This window comes from Cydia fagiglandana, chromosome 13 (assembly GCF_963556715.1).
Source record: "Cydia fagiglandana chromosome 13, ilCydFagi1.1, whole genome shotgun sequence".
In the NCBI taxonomy this organism is placed as follows: Eukaryota; Metazoa; Arthropoda; class Insecta; order Lepidoptera; family Tortricidae; genus Cydia; species Cydia fagiglandana.
Genome location: NC_085944.1, coordinates 2,551,731 through 2,566,360, shown reverse-complemented (window position 1 = coordinate 2,566,360; position 14,630 = coordinate 2,551,731). Strand labels below are relative to the sequence as shown.

General features: G+C 38.5%; 4 protein-coding genes across 7 annotated transcripts in view; 2 read left to right on the top strand and 2 right to left on the bottom strand.

Moving 5' to 3' along the window:
- The window catches only part of LOC134669992 (kinesin-like protein KIF12), a 55,527-nt gene extending 53,722 nt beyond the window's left edge, over nucleotides 1–1,805 (top strand). For 2 of the 4 annotated variants that reach the window (XM_063527636.1, XM_063527639.1), the window contains one exon: nucleotides 146–1,805. In XM_063527636.1, coding sequence (XP_063383706.1) covers nucleotides 146–284 — 139 coding nt within the window. In that variant the 3' untranslated portion in view covers nucleotides 285–1,805. The remainder of the gene's footprint in view (nucleotides 1–145) is intronic. The other 2 variants (XM_063527638.1, XM_063527637.1) reach the window with 2 other exon arrangements.
- A 95-nt stretch (nucleotides 1,806–1,900) lies between these two features.
- LOC134669995 (PHD finger-like domain-containing protein 5A) lies at nucleotides 1,901–3,562 on the bottom strand. The gene is made up of 3 exons (XM_063527642.1): nucleotides 3,430–3,562; nucleotides 3,156–3,346; nucleotides 1,901–2,641 (listed from the first exon to the last, which is right to left on the bottom strand). The coding sequence occupies exons 1-3, from the start codon at nucleotides 3,479–3,481 to the stop codon at nucleotides 2,552–2,554; spliced, it is 333 nt and encodes a 110-aa protein (XP_063383712.1). The 5' UTR covers nucleotides 3,482–3,562; the 3' UTR covers nucleotides 1,901–2,551.
- A 206-nt stretch (nucleotides 3,563–3,768) lies between these two features.
- Nucleotides 3,769–12,063, top strand: LOC134669990 (probable ATP-dependent RNA helicase DDX47). The gene is made up of 8 exons (XM_063527633.1): nucleotides 3,769–3,973; nucleotides 4,165–4,423; nucleotides 4,854–5,020; nucleotides 5,265–5,501; nucleotides 6,175–6,398; nucleotides 10,511–10,643; nucleotides 11,262–11,390; nucleotides 11,887–12,063. Exons 1-8 carry the CDS (start codon nucleotides 3,848–3,850, stop codon nucleotides 12,043–12,045), a joined length of 1,434 nt encoding a protein of 477 aa, XP_063383703.1. The 5' UTR covers nucleotides 3,769–3,847; the 3' UTR covers nucleotides 12,046–12,063.
- A 313-nt stretch (nucleotides 12,064–12,376) lies between these two features.
- Nucleotides 12,377–14,143, bottom strand: LOC134669768 (leucine-rich repeat-containing protein 15-like). The gene is made up of 2 exons (XM_063527394.1): nucleotides 14,060–14,143; nucleotides 12,377–13,429 (listed from the first exon to the last, which is right to left on the bottom strand). Exons 1-2 carry the CDS (start codon nucleotides 14,072–14,074, stop codon nucleotides 12,377–12,379), a joined length of 1,068 nt encoding a protein of 355 aa, XP_063383464.1. The 5' UTR covers nucleotides 14,075–14,143.
- Between the last annotated feature and the right edge of the window lie 487 nt (nucleotides 14,144–14,630).

Sequence of the window (14,630 nt, the reverse complement as noted above, 5' to 3'; positions counted from 1 at the left end):
TCAATAATGCTTGAATTTCGCGCCTTCTATAACATAAATGGCCAGATTTCGATTACATACTTAATCACTTTTGACGCCCTTTTTCACCGAAACACCAACCTTTACTATACAAATTGTTCAAATTAACTCTTACACTCTTTTTCAGCGTATGCATCCGTTCACCGATCATACCCGCGCGCCCAGCGTACTCTGACATGGGGTCATCGGATCAGCCTAACATCTGGACTAATCCCGCTGGGTCGTCCAACAATAGCGTAGTCAGCGCCGGCAGTAGAGGCAGCTAGAATTTACTGCCACGCAGGTTACAGTTACAGAGGTCGTAAGAAATGAGGTATTGAAGTTGAGCTCATATTTGTTGAACTTTTTTCACTCCACCGAAAAGTTCACCTAATATTATGTCTCCTCTACATGATGGGCCAGCGCCGGGGACTCCAAGAGACGCTGCCATGCGGTAGAATGGTATAGCAATATCACTTGCTCCCTCTAACGCATAAATGCGTCCCTTGGAGTGGCCGGCGCTGGCCCATCGTGTAGAGGAGCCATTAGCTTCACTTACATGGTCATTGCATCAGTTCACCGTCCAATGCCTGTTTCCGTCCACTTGGCGTAGTTGCCACAAAGAATTGTGTATGATTTCCAGAATTGTGTATAATTTCAATTTACAGGGTGCTTCCTGTAACAGGAGCAATAAATTAAACTAAAGGCTGTACTCTTCAAACTGACCAACATTTGTTCAGCAACTATACAGGGTGGAATGATAAGTCGGGCCCTGGAGGGAAACTACCTTAAATCCTTAAGCTGGCTAATTTTACTTAAAGGAGACTTTCCTTTATTTTTAAAAAGAAACAAGACTGCATTCAAAGTATTTTTCTTTTTTTCCTCAACTTAGCTTGCCTAAAAAAATCTTGAGTACTAAATATTAGGTTTTATGGATATTTTGTACGACTGACGAGTGTAAGACCAAATGTTTCTTGAAGAAATGTTATCATTAACTGTATCGACTAGTACAATAAAATTACGAGTTTTGATTTTTTTGAATTTTTAGTCGGTTCGAGCCCCGGGCGAGGCAAGTGAGTTTTAGAAAATCATTGAATGCAGTTTTGTTTCTTTATAAAAATAAAGGAATGTCTCCTTTAAGTAAAATGAGCTAGCTTAAGTATTTAAGGTAGTTTCCCTCCAGGGCCCGACTAATCTTTCCACACTGTATATTAAAATTATACATAATTCTTTGTGGCAACTACGCCAAGTGGACGGAAACAGGCACTGGACGGTGAACTGACGCAATGACCCCTACAGTGCTGTGAAAGGTGACTTCTCTGTGCTGTAATGTAACCTGAAGGGGTATACACTCCAAAGTAGCCTAAGTTAAATTTGTAACGTGAGATATGTTAGACAACTTAACCCTTTCTAAGGCAATTGGATTCAAAATTGAACTCTATTACTTTGAAATAAAGTTCAAAATTATTGTGGGAAATATATTCCCTCTGCCTTTTAAAGGTTTAATCCTGTTTTATTACTTCTGCAGTTGATTGTATAGTGTATATATTTATGTAAAGACACTATTCAACATAATAGTTTAATAGTACTAGTTTTTAGTAGTAGGTAAATATTATACTTGACAATAAAGTGTTTCCTTGTAGTTTTAGTAAATGACTTAGTTTTCACTAAGCCCTCCATATAATTTAGGCATAAATAAAATAAATACAATACAAAATGAGGTTTGCCATTAATTTTTTAATGTTTTTTCATTTCCTGAACAGATGGAAATGGTATGTATTGTAAATAAAAGCTTATTAAAACCATAATTACATTGGAGTATTCATTTACAAATACCTATTTTGTTTTGATCTTACGAATCAACACCTTTTTTGTAGCAGCAGATTTTATGGAAAAAACACTTCAGTAAGTAGTAACATTTTTTTTGTAAGTAACTAAATTTCAAATTAATATATTTTGGTCAGTATAATCACTGAGAAAGTTATGACCAAATGTTTGCCAAGAAAGTAGTGTTATTTTTAAACAAAATTTGCACTAAGGTATTTACGTCAAATAAAATCCGACTCATCAACCGCCATCAGCAGATTGGTAAACATTTTACCAGAATACTATGAAACTTACATTGAAGAAAAATTACCAGTGATCGGACAAATCATCACAAAACCATCAAAAATCATTTATATCTCAAAATAGGACCAGATTTACCAAACTCATATGTACACAGTATCTTTATGAAATTTTCAGATTATACACAAAAACTGTAGTAAAAAAAAATTTATATCATGTTCCATACAATATTTATTTTTGCAATAAATTGTCCGAACTCTGAAAATTACTAATGGTTTGGGGCAAGTGCCCCTAAGGGTGGTTTTCCACCTGTCCAATTTCTTTGTCCAATGTGTATTTCGTCTCACATTTTTGCTTCATAAGAGAGTGAGACACACTGACATTGGACAAGTAAATTGGACAGGTGGAATACCATCCTAAGTTAAATCCGTCTTAAAGTCCAAATCACACATTTAATAATACAAATATCCTAACATTACAGTTACTACTAGTGTCTTCTGAAGCCATACTTCTTTCTCTCGTAGAACAGATCAGTCTTTGAGCTTCCCAGGTTCACAATCTTTGGACACCCGTCTCTCTGAAAAGTAAAAACAATAATATTGAGACATGCAGTGGAAACTTTAGTAAAATAAGGTCTTTAGCCTGATATTAGAGCAATTTACCCAACATTCACTTGACCACTTGTGACAATGTAAAAAATATAAGTCTCACTAGAGGTGTACTTACAACTACGGTTTATTTTATTGTAGGTGACCTACATTATTTGCGAGTTAGTGGAATTTAAATTTTATGTTAATTAATTAAATTCTAAATAGACATGTCTCGCTGAAGGAATTAGTCATGCAAAGCAATAAAATTAAGCAATAGCCCTGTTTTAGAAATGTATTGTACTAAGCAAATCTTTATGGCTCAATCTGTTAGAGCACCCTGTCTCTCCCAGCCTCCATTTGCCTCATAAGTTTATTTTTGCCTCACAAAATCTTAAATTAGGGCAAGGATCCCGTAAAAGTGGACTTTACATCCCCGTCAACCTGCTTAAGCATTCATAGGGTTTAGTTACCAGTAAGTATTGTTAAGTATGAGCTACTTACATCTTTTTCCTGGATAGTGCATTCTTTGCAGTAATACGCGTCAGACACGCCGGGCCCGCCGCAGATAACGCATCGTCCCTGGTACGAGCCGTAGTTGCACTCGTCGCAGATGCGCACCAGCGTGCACGGCCGCACGTACGAGTCGCATATCACGCATTTACCGTCGCATTTCTCACACAATCGGCCTATGGCTGAGAAAACAAAGTGAAACGCTTTATTTTTATTATGTTCTTGTGAAGGTAGACACAATACCAATGGAATTATTCATACTTACCGACACCGGGCTGTTTCCTGCAGAAAATTAAATCTGGATGATGCTTAGCCATATTTTTTGCCTAATGTTTTATTAAAATAAGCGCAAAATAACACTACTATAACCTCTTTAGGACGACGCCGAATTTGACGTAAAATGACGTTTCAGTTTAGAAATTTTGTTAAACAACTACTGCGAGCACGCTTGGAGTAGCCAAGATTTATCTAAACAAACACGGTTCTTATTAAGCATGCTGAAATAAGAACAAACGCGTTCTGGACTGTTTGAGGTATAATTTATAACGCCAGATACGTGCCATACGTCATTAAAAAAGTGACAAGAGAGAAGTGACACTGACAGTTGTTTACGACTTGTAGGAGAGATTTCACGTGTTCCGTGTTATTTATTAAACTTTTTTAAACAATTACATTAAATTAATATGACTGAAGAGAATGATTCTTCCGGCAGTGGAGAATCCGGAGATGAGAGCCAAGATGAAGAGCAACAACAAGAACAACCCCAAGAAACTGGCGAAACCGAAGAAACAGTAACTTTTAAAGATTTGGTATGTGGTGCTTTTAATTGTAGTGTTTTGTTGAATTTCCCAATTTTAACAATATTAATTTATAGTTTTTGGGATACCAACAGCGTGCGTCAATGTTGCACATCTCCCTTAATATATTTTTTGTATATTACGAACATTGCAGAAACTATTACTTTGAGGTTATGTCACTATTTTTTGTATTCCATTTTCAGGGCGTAGTAGACGTATTATGCGAAGCATGCCAGGAGTTAAAATGGAAAAACCCATCAAAAATCCAGAAAGAGGCAATCCCAGTAGCACTGGAGGGCAAAGACATCATAGGTCTTGCAGAGACAGGATCTGGCAAAACTGCTGCCTTCGCACTGCCTATCCTGCAGGCGCTGCTCGAAAACCCACAGAGATACTTTGCCCTCGTACTTACACCTACCAGAGAGTTGGCATTCCAAATTTCAGAACAGTTTGAGGCACTTGGTGAGTTCTAGATTACTTTAGATACATGAATTAAACAAGGGGTATGCAATTAAAAACTTACCAGGGGTTTTAGGCGCCGAGTGGGGGCTTGTTTGCACAATTTTTATTTTCCACATTAACGAATACACTGCCAGTGGGTGTGGCCTAGGAACAAACTTGTATGACGGTGGACGCACATGTGTATCGGGGGCAGTGAATGCTAACTAATTGCCAGCAAATGTGTTACTTGTTTTAAATTTAATTTTTTTGAGAATTTTAGTTTAATTTATCCAATGTGTTGTCCAATATTGGATTTTATTATTAAGATTGCATGTTTGTCTGCCTTCGGAATAAATTTATTGTTTTTTACTGCAGTTCTTTCTTTAATTTTTTAACATGGTCACCAACTAATTTTGGTATGTCTAAACTTTTATTCTACATTTTATTATAGGAGCCAGTATAGGTGTAAAATGTGCAGTAATAGTGGGAGGCATGGACATGGTGGCGCAGGCCCTCACTCTCTCTAAAAAACCGCACATCATCATCGCCACACCCGGTCGTCTTGTTGACCATCTGGAAAATACTAAAGGCTTCAACCTGAAGGCTTTGAAATATCTGGTAAGTAGGTTAATTATCCTGTTTATTTTATCATACAACAGGAAAGGTGCTGGGGGGTAATTAAAATAGTTGAAATATCTTGACGTAATTAATGGATGACCCCTTAGTTCTATAAGGTGTTTTATGCACTGATTGATATGGCTTATGACTTAGCAACTAAAGGCTTCTATGCTGTTTGTAAACTTCCGAACTGAAAGTCTGTCAATCCTAGAAGCACATTACAAAACTAATACAATATTTGCAGGTCATGGACGAAGCAGACCGCATTCTCAACATGGACTTCGAAGTGGAAGTGGACAAGATCCTCCGCGTGATCCCTCGTGAGCGCCGCACGTACCTGTTCTCCGCCACCATGACCAAGAAGGTGCAGAAGCTGCAGCGGGCCTCGCTGCATAACCCGGTGAAGGTGGAGGTGTCCACAAAGTACCAGACGGTGGATAAGCTGCAGCAGTACTATGTGTTCATCCCAGTGAAATATAAGGTTAGTATATTAGTATTTTCCTAATTTGAAAAAAAAAACAGATACAGACTTCTTTGGATTGGAATGCAGTCCTGTAGTCTGTATCTCTTTGATTAATACTATCTTTGTCTCTTTCATGCAAGAGTAAATACTCTATTACTGAAGCAGTGCATCGTAGAATAGTTAACTGTAAAGTTAGACTGTAACTTTATTAACTCTGCTATTAAAAATTTTACAACTCCAAAAAACGTCATCTGAATCTGAATACCTTGCCATGCAATAAAAGTTTATAATGATGCTTACAAAAATGACATTTACATATGTTTTTTAATAGTAAAAAAATTAGAAAGGTATAAAAAAGACTGAAAGTTCTCTTCATGTCTTTTATTTTGAATTATAAAAGTGTGTTTGATTGTTAAATGCCATGCAGTTTTCGAACTCCATGGCATTTAATAAACTTTCTAACAGTGAAAACAGGCTAAGTAAACAGTGAATTAGACATACCTACATGTTGCCTGTCTAAAATAAAATAAACTCTTGAAACGTCACCTACAATCACATTTTGCAATACATAGCGGCATTTGATTGATCGATTGAATTCGTTGCTCCACTAAATTTTGTTGTTAAACTAAAATCTCATGCCATTTGTTGCGAGGTTTGTAGAAGCCTTAAATAATAAATAAAATTCTTACAGGACGTATACCTTGTGCACATCCTGAACGAGCTCTCCGGCAACTCGTTCATCGTGTTCGTGGCGACGTGCGCCGGCGCGCTGCGAGCCGCCCTTCTACTGCGCAACTTAGGCCTCGCCGCGGTACCGCTGCACGGCCAGATGTCGCAGAACAAACGACTAGCGGCCTTGAACAAGTTCAAAAATAAGAGCAGATCGATTTTGCTATGTACGGATGTCGCTTCCAGGTTAGTATGTCTTTATAATTTAGTCACTAGTCGTTTTTAACTCTGCGAATCTCTTGGATAATGGAGCTGCTCTATTACTGCGCAATCTTGGCCTTGCCGCAGTACCACTGCACGTCCAGATGTCTGAACAAGAGATTGGCCGCGTTGAACAAGTTCAAGAATAAGAGCAGATCGATTTTGATCTGTACTGATGTCGCTTCCAGGTTAGTATATCTTTATAATTTAGTCACTAGTCGTTTTTAACTCTGGAAATCTCTTGGATAATGGAGCTGCTCTATTACTGCGCAACTTAGGCCTCGCCGCAGTACCCAGTGGCGGATTTGCAGTCTTTGCCGCCCTAGGCCCCAGGCCCTGTAGCCGCCCCTTTCAAGGCACCCATAATATTGACTAAATTTCGAGTTATTTTTTGTTTCCATCAGCGAACTTTTTGTCACAATTTGCCGCCCTAGGCCCGGGCCTACTGTGCCTTAAGGCAAATCCGCCACTGGCAGTACCGCTGCACGGTGTGACAGAACAAGAGATTGGCCGCGTTGAACAAGTTCAAGAATAAGAGCACCATTTTTCCTTTACAGTATTAAGAGCCAACAGGAGTGGTCATTTTTCCATACAAAAGTACTCGACTGTTTCTTCCGTGGATTTTGATCCTAGAGCAATGTTTTTTTCAACACAGATTAATATTGTCAATATCTGTGTCGGACCGTTTTGTTTTTTTGATATTTTTGTTTTTTAAGGCGATAAAGCCCTTCAAAAATTAATTAAAAAATTAAAAACACGACTGCTGAATTTTAAAGCGAACTGAAAAGCTAAAAATAATGTTAATATGTTAGTTACATAAGGGGTCATGCACATTTATGACCGTGACTGTAAGTAGGTACGTGTGCATTTAGTTTCGATAACAGTCGGGGGACCTTCATTTACCTACTGCATTCTTTCATTCAAAAGGTCCCCCGACTGCAATCGAAACTAAATGCACACGTACCTACTTACAGTCACGGTCATAAATGTGCATGACCCCTTATGTAACTAAACATATTAACATTATTTTTAGCTTTTCAGTTCGCTTTAAAATTCAGCAGTCGTGTTTTTAATTTTTTAATTAATTTATTTATTTTACACATTTTTGTGACAAAACGAACTAAAACTATTATTTATAAAGATTACCCGGGCATTTAGTTTGTCCACAAAGTTCTCTTTATGTGGATATTAGCTCTTGGGACTGGGACCTTTTAAAACTCACCGTTCCGGAATACCGGCGTCTTTTCTGTGGATAATATGTGAATGTGTTCACGATATGGGACGTTTGACATTTTCCCATATAGCTTCTTAAAAAGAAGTAGAAGTTTTTAACATGTCCATGAGGGTTTGAAGGTCCACAGTAAAGACTCATAACTTTAACTCCCACTAAAAAAGTTATTGACTCAATTACCTTTAATGCGACTTTAGCAGGACGCACATGCCCGTAGGCTAAATAGCACGTTGCTAGCAACAAATCGGACACGAATCATATGCGTCGGATCGCATTTCATTATTCAGTCTACGCAACGCTAACATCTTTATGTGGCAGTAATTACTACCTACTTACAAATGATGAACTGGCGAATATAGGTAGGTAGCCCCGACAGACTAGATGCTGAGGGCCGAGCTTTGCGTAGGGACGAAAGCCCAAAACGTTCAAGAGAAGCCCGCTTCTACGCGAGGCTGAAAGCCATGCTGCGGGACGTTAGCGGTGAAACACAGAACCATTGTACATGTGTCAAAATACGTAGACTGAAGACCGAGCTCTGCGTAAGGCCCACGGGTGCAATTTCTTCAAACGTCTGACCGAGTTCCACGAGTACTAAAGTCTTCGGCGTCGTATGGTATCGCGCCTTTCTAATTAAAATACTAGGGGAAATTGAGGATAGCGCATGTACCTGTCGGACGCTCCATGCCTTCGGCTTTACGCGGAGTTTGGTCTACGGGCTTCGCATTAGACATTTGTAACATTGCATTGATCTGTGTTTATATAGTAAGCGTCTCTCGGACGCTTCGGGCATTCAGCCCTACGCGAGGTTCGCGGCCTTCGGCCTTCGTTGCGAAAAGCGCGCGCTCTCGCCCTGGGACCCTACACGGAGCTCACATTTCGGGTTTTGAATTTAGACAAATGTCTACTACTACTAGTTAGGTTAGGAATTAATAAAGGAAGGTTCGAAGCATTCAAGAAGGAAGGAAGACACATAATATGTATAAACATTGTCACATAGATACTTCTTACAATAGGGAATATTACACCAAACTCTGCGTAGGGGGCGCCACTACTACAATCCATCACAATGTCGGGCTCTACCGTGAAATAAGAAAATCGAAATTTCGCTATCACTCTTGCATATTCGGCAGAACATTGCAGTATCCCTAGTATGAAAATTAGTTTAGTACCTACTATTAAAGTTAAGAAGAAATGATCGAAGTTGGTAGGTAAGGTACCTACCTACGCACGTGTTAAAACAAAACCAATTTTTTTCGCAGGCGGGTTAAGTAGGTTTAGTAGGCAAGGATAATTTTATTTATTCACAAGAAATAGTTATAAGAATTCAATAAGCCAGAAATTATTCGATGCCCATCGCTTAAATAGAAGTTCACACGTTTAGATTTCAATAGCGCGATTTAGAACATGTTTATGTTAAGTTCCTGTATTCACCTTAGGTATACCATATGATATGATTTATATATTTTTTTATGATCAGCGGCAAAAGCCCTTTCATTTGATAGCTCACTAAATAAGATAGAAGGATATATTTTTCTTAGCACATTTTGTGAATCCTTATTCTACCGAAATAAGACTTGAACGCGTATGTTGCATATATATTTTAAATCGTCTTTCAAAGCTCTTCATTTTGAGGCCCCACTCGATAGGTTTGCAAGATTTTTTTTTCTAATCATCACGCAATATCATGTATTATGTCCGCCATATTGATTTTATTATGACGTCAGATAGCCTATGTCAGTCGGGATGACGTAAGGATTCTAATGATATATCATTTATCTAAATCGGTTAAGGCATTCAGAAGTTATGGTGGAATAAAGAAACTCACATACAAACATGAACCCTGAAAACAATACACTCTTTTTGTTTGGGCAGTCGTGTAAAAATGGCCAAAATGGCCTCATTTAATATGGCGCAATGAGAGGCGTAGTATTCAAAACCGATATCAATTAGCCAAAAAAGCAAAACGGTCCGACACAGATCATTTCATAATCATTTAGTTTTCCAAATTTGGTTACGATTAGTTAAGTTTTGGAGGAGGAAACCTCGATTTTTGAGATTTTTACGCAGAATTATTCGCCTTGTCCTTATCGCACTCGTTTTAGGAGCCGCTTCCGTTAGCGAGACGGGTATATTTACCTAAAATATTTAAAATTCAGCTCCTGTTTCGTATTAAGACTGGAAACATGTAGCAAAATCAGTTTACGCAGGCACACTATAAAGACGTTGTGATACGAGTATTCTTATTATCTTGTCCTGTTACTACATATTCTTTTTTCCCCTCTTTTTACTTCACCTGATGATCAAAGGAAAGTCTCAGTGTAGCAGTCTACCAAATATGTTATAATATATTCATAAGACGTGCCTGCAAACTATTTAACGAAAATGACAAGCTCTCTAACATAGATATATTTACTTGTTCCATTAATATTTTAAAACGTGCTTTTCTTTAGGTAATAATGCATCTTTTCCTTTCTTTGAGCTCTCAACTGTTTAGGTTTGGGTAACATAAAAAAATATATAAAAAAAAACATTTAAAAACAGACTGTGATTTTAAGTAACAAATGAAACTCTAGGTCTATATTTTAGCAATATTGTATAAGCAATGTTTGTAAACGACTGTATGTTTCTAAAATATAATAAATAAATAAATAATGTAACAATCACGCTCAACGAAGCTGGCCAACTTTATTGTCACACGTGCAATAGTTTAAGACCAAGTTCGGCCTGGCCAGCCACATACCATAGTACCATAGTTCGGTATGGCTCACGCCAGACAACGTCCATGATATTTACTTAGGGTCGCCGTCATCGAAAACGATGAGGTGGACTATATAATGTAATGTAACAATTATTTCTTGTTCTTCAGAGGTTTGGACATTCCCCACGTGGACGTAGTAATCAACCTGGACATCCCTCTACACAGCAAGGACTACATCCACCGCGTGGGTCGCACCGCCCGCGCTGGCCGGGCCGGCAAGGCCGTCACCTTCGTCTCACAGGTAACTAAATATAGAAATAGAAATACTTTATTTGGTGTAAAACATACTCAAATTAAAACAGCACCGCGTAGAGCGTATTCAAGTGAGTTCTTAGGGTGGTATTCTTTGTCCAATGTGTATTTTGTCTCACATTTTGCTTAATGAGAGAGAGACGCAGTGACATTGCACCAAGATATTGGGCAGATGGAATACCATCCTTACGTAGGAGTAGCAGCGATAGCGATATTATTGTTTGTCCTTGTCACAGTCTCACATTTTGTTTTATTCCCCACCGTAAATTTAGAACCTATGTAATTATTTATGGTATTATGGTGGGCGACAAATAAATTCGACCAATCATAGTGTCGCATTGCGTATGTTTTGTCCCTCACGGAGGCACGCGTAAACGGTATCGTCTTGTGTCGTCCCATTCGTTTTTCGTCACGTTCTTAAATTAGTCCTATTCTGCTTTCGTCACTCATTCTACATTGAAAGCCACCGACGATTGTGACGAATGTAGAATGAGTGACGAAAGCGGAATAGGACTCATTTAAGAACTTGACGAAAAACGAATGGAACGACCCAAGACGATACCGCGTATACCACTTCTATGGTTTTACCTACCTTCTATGGTTTTAGTACGACGTGGAACTGTACCAGCGCATCGAGCAGCTGATCGGCAAGCAGCTGCCGCTCTACCCGACTGAAGAAAGCGAGGTTATGGTACTACAGGAGCGAGTAGCCGAGGCTCAGAGACTTACGAAGATTGTAAGTATATTGTATGGTTATTTTCTCTGTCATTTCTAGAGTCGATTATATTAAATAAAAAACTATAGGTACTTAATATTCACACTCAAGAGAACCGGTTCTATCCTATAAGTATTTCATCTACTAGCAGTGAGGAGACACTCTTGACTTCGGGCAGACTCGGCTCCGTTCGGCTCAGCATTGCTCCGAGCAATTATTAGGGTTGACACAACTTGACTTCCCTTTTCGTGCACTACCACAAATAATTACTTGAATTTTGACTAAATAATCGAAAGGGATAGTGCAATAAGTTAGAAAGGGATATCATGATTCGACCCTGACTGTCAAACTTCGATTTTGTAGGAAGTGTCCTTTCTGTACGGCAGTTCTATTACTTATTTTGTGCTACTAGTAGGTAGAGCAGTAGTCTGCCAAGTATTTAAATAATAGTAAAACATTTTTCATTGGCAGACAATTTGATATGAGCTGCTATTTATCTGTCTCTTGTTATCCCTAGGAAATGAAAGAGCTAGAAGACAAGAGGAACACGAAGGGGCGCAAGCGCGGCGCGGACGATGATGATGATGACACGGAGAACGCGGCCGGAGTGCGCCGCCGGATCAAGGGGAAGGGGAAGGGGGGAAGTAACCATGGCGGGAAGAAGAAGAAGCGATGAATATACGGTTAAATATTACGATGGGTTTTATTCAAGACATTATAATAGTAAACCCTGTAAGCTACTCTGCCGAGCTTAGCATATGATAATATAATAACGACGTTTGCATTATACTTGTAAGTACACGACTACTATATTTTGAATTCAACATAATTTACATGATAGACTATAGGTTTAAATTCAAATGTTGTTCAAATTATACCCATAATAGTTACAATGATGTTCAAAATTGTATGCGAGTAAATTGTCGTTTGCCATGTAACTTATCAGATCGTAGTTATAGACGTTACAGTACAGACCTACGACCTACTACCGCTCTAAACTAAAACCTCTAGACACTGTCTTGTATTATAGAATCAAAAAGCTCGCGATGAACATCTTTCAACCTATGACAACGAAAGTCAACAGCTATGCAAGCCGCAGAACTACCCTTATTGTCTATATCTCTATACTGTACCGCCTTTGACTTCACTTCTATAAGTATGTCGTTCAAACAAGCGCACTGCCATGGATTCCGTTCGAAATACAAATACTCAAGCCTACCAAACTGACAAACGAAATTTAACGGCAAAAATGTTAACTTGTTGTAAGACAAGTTGATATGAGACAGGTTTCTACAGCCGCTAAATGATTCAAGGGTTACGTATTCAATACGGTTTTTCTCTAAATTAACGGTTCTTAAACTAGTTAAATTCGTAAATAGTTTATCTGGGAGGTATCGAATTTTATTACGACTTATATCTATGTTTTCTATATTTATTAGAGGCCGAAAGAAATCCTCGTGAATAAATTCAATTAAGTTGTTATATAGATGGAGTTTTACTAAATTTTGGAGCCAAATACATTTGTCTGGGTTGTCCAATGTCTTAATTTGGTTATCATAGAGGTATAACTGTTTGAGAGATTTGTGTGCGGCGAAAAAAGGTACTTCTTGCAAGGAACAATTGTCTAGCCATAGTGTACCTAGTGAATCTAAGCCCTGTAGTAAAATTTGAGGCGTACCGGTCATGTTATTTCCCGTAAAACCTATTCTTTCCAATCGTCGAGTATTCTCGAAGATGTTCGGAGGTATATCTTTCCCTTTAATTCTGTTGTATCCTAAATATAAGGATCTTAGTTGGGTGAGAGATTTAAACACGTCGGCATTTAGGTTTGTTATATCGTTCGAGCTTATAGCAAGTAACTCGAGATTGGGATGTGCGAAGTTGTTGTATTCAATGTGGCTGATGTTGCATTCCTTGAGGTCTAGAATAGTGGCCTCTGGGTCTGGGGTGTTGGGCTGGATGATTCGTTTGACGGTTGCCAATGGGCAGCCGGGCCAAGTGACGTAGTCAGCGGCAGTGAGGGTCACGAGTGACAGCCACCATACGCTTGTAGAAAACATCTGAAAGTAAGTAAAGATTATAAGTGCAGTTGAAGAACTCTGAGACACTAAGAATTTTTAAATAGAATAAACGTTAGATGTCGCTACAATCAATCGTTAAAAAATAGGTATGTAAGGCTTCCTAATAACCGAAAAAAACCTCATAATTATATCATATTTGATTCCATTTCTGGAATTACTCAACATGTTGTTTTGTTTCAAGAAATTAGATTACGTATGTAATTTGTGGGTTATTAATCTCATTTTAATTTACTGCACCCTAATTTGTTCCAACCAGAATCGGTCAAATTAAAATACCTACTAAGTACCTACAGTATACCTAGTCTAAATACACGAAATGTGACAGGGTCACAGACAAAACATCCTCTAGACTGAGCATAGTCGCGCTACCCCCTCTGCCACGCATACGGTAATTTTACTCCATGTTCGAGTCGAAATTGTCTTTGTGTGACGTCAGTGTCTTTGAACGGACCAATCACGGCACGGGACTTCGCTCACCTCGTCCCGCGCACCCCCGCATTTTTGGCATCATCGGTTGCATGAAATAATTGCTCTAAACTCGGTATAGACTAGAGGATTCCTAGTCTATGGACAGGGTTAATAAGAATCATAACAAAAATCGCTACTTACCGTAATTAACTGCATAAGGCAACCGGTTTGTCCGGCCCAGTTCAATTTTACCGTTTTTGTTTGCCTTAAATTGTCGCCTGTCGTGTGCACAAGTCAGAACATTGTCTGTGATTGAGGGAAAATAAATTATCCGCAGCCGTATTGTATTACTCAATACAAGCGAACCGCATCTGCTTTTGACACATATCATAATTCATAATAAATGTGTGTGCCGTTAGCTTAGTATGGTATTCCACCTATCCAATTTCTTCGTCCAATGTCATTGCGTCTCTCTCTCATTACACAAAATGTGAGAGGCAAATAAATTAGACACGTTATGTTAGTGACATGCAGATAAAACTACTAATCGGAAGTCATCAGGTTAATGGCTAGCACCTACGGGTAGGTACATAACATGATATCATTAGGCTCGATAGCAATTCTCGTTGCAATTTCTTTAGAGAAATGTTTAAAAGGCACAAGCAGTCCACAAATTATTTATAAGAAACAATAAAATATAATTATTTTAATTTCTATTTATAATTTCCTATAAGTTGGTATCCAAAGGTTATCTCGAAGAGATCGCTCATTC

Bases quoted from the DNA above. Each gene is read 5' to 3' on its own strand.
- LOC134669995 (XM_063527642.1), bottom strand. From the start codon at position 3,481: ATGGCTAAGCATCATCCAGATTTAATTTTCTGCAGGAAACAGCCCGGT. The intron at 3,347-3,429 runs GTAAGTATGAAT...TTGTTTTCTCAG, and splicing joins CAGGAAACAGCCCGGTGTCG to CCATAGGCCGATTGTGTGAG. The intron at 2,642-3,155 runs GTAAGTAGCTCA...TTTACTTTTCAG, and splicing joins GCACTATCCAGGAAAAAGAT to AGAGACGGGTGTCCAAAGAT.
- LOC134669990 (XM_063527633.1), top strand. From the start codon at position 3,848: ATGACTGAAGAGAATGATTCTTCCGGCAGTGGAGAATCCGGAGATGAG. The intron at 3,974-4,164 runs GTATGTGGTGCT...TTCCATTTTCAG, and splicing joins CAGTAACTTTTAAAGATTTG to GGCGTAGTAGACGTATTATG. The intron at 5,502-6,174 runs GTTAGTATATTA...AAATTCTTACAG, and splicing joins TCATCCCAGTGAAATATAAG to GACGTATACCTTGTGCACAT.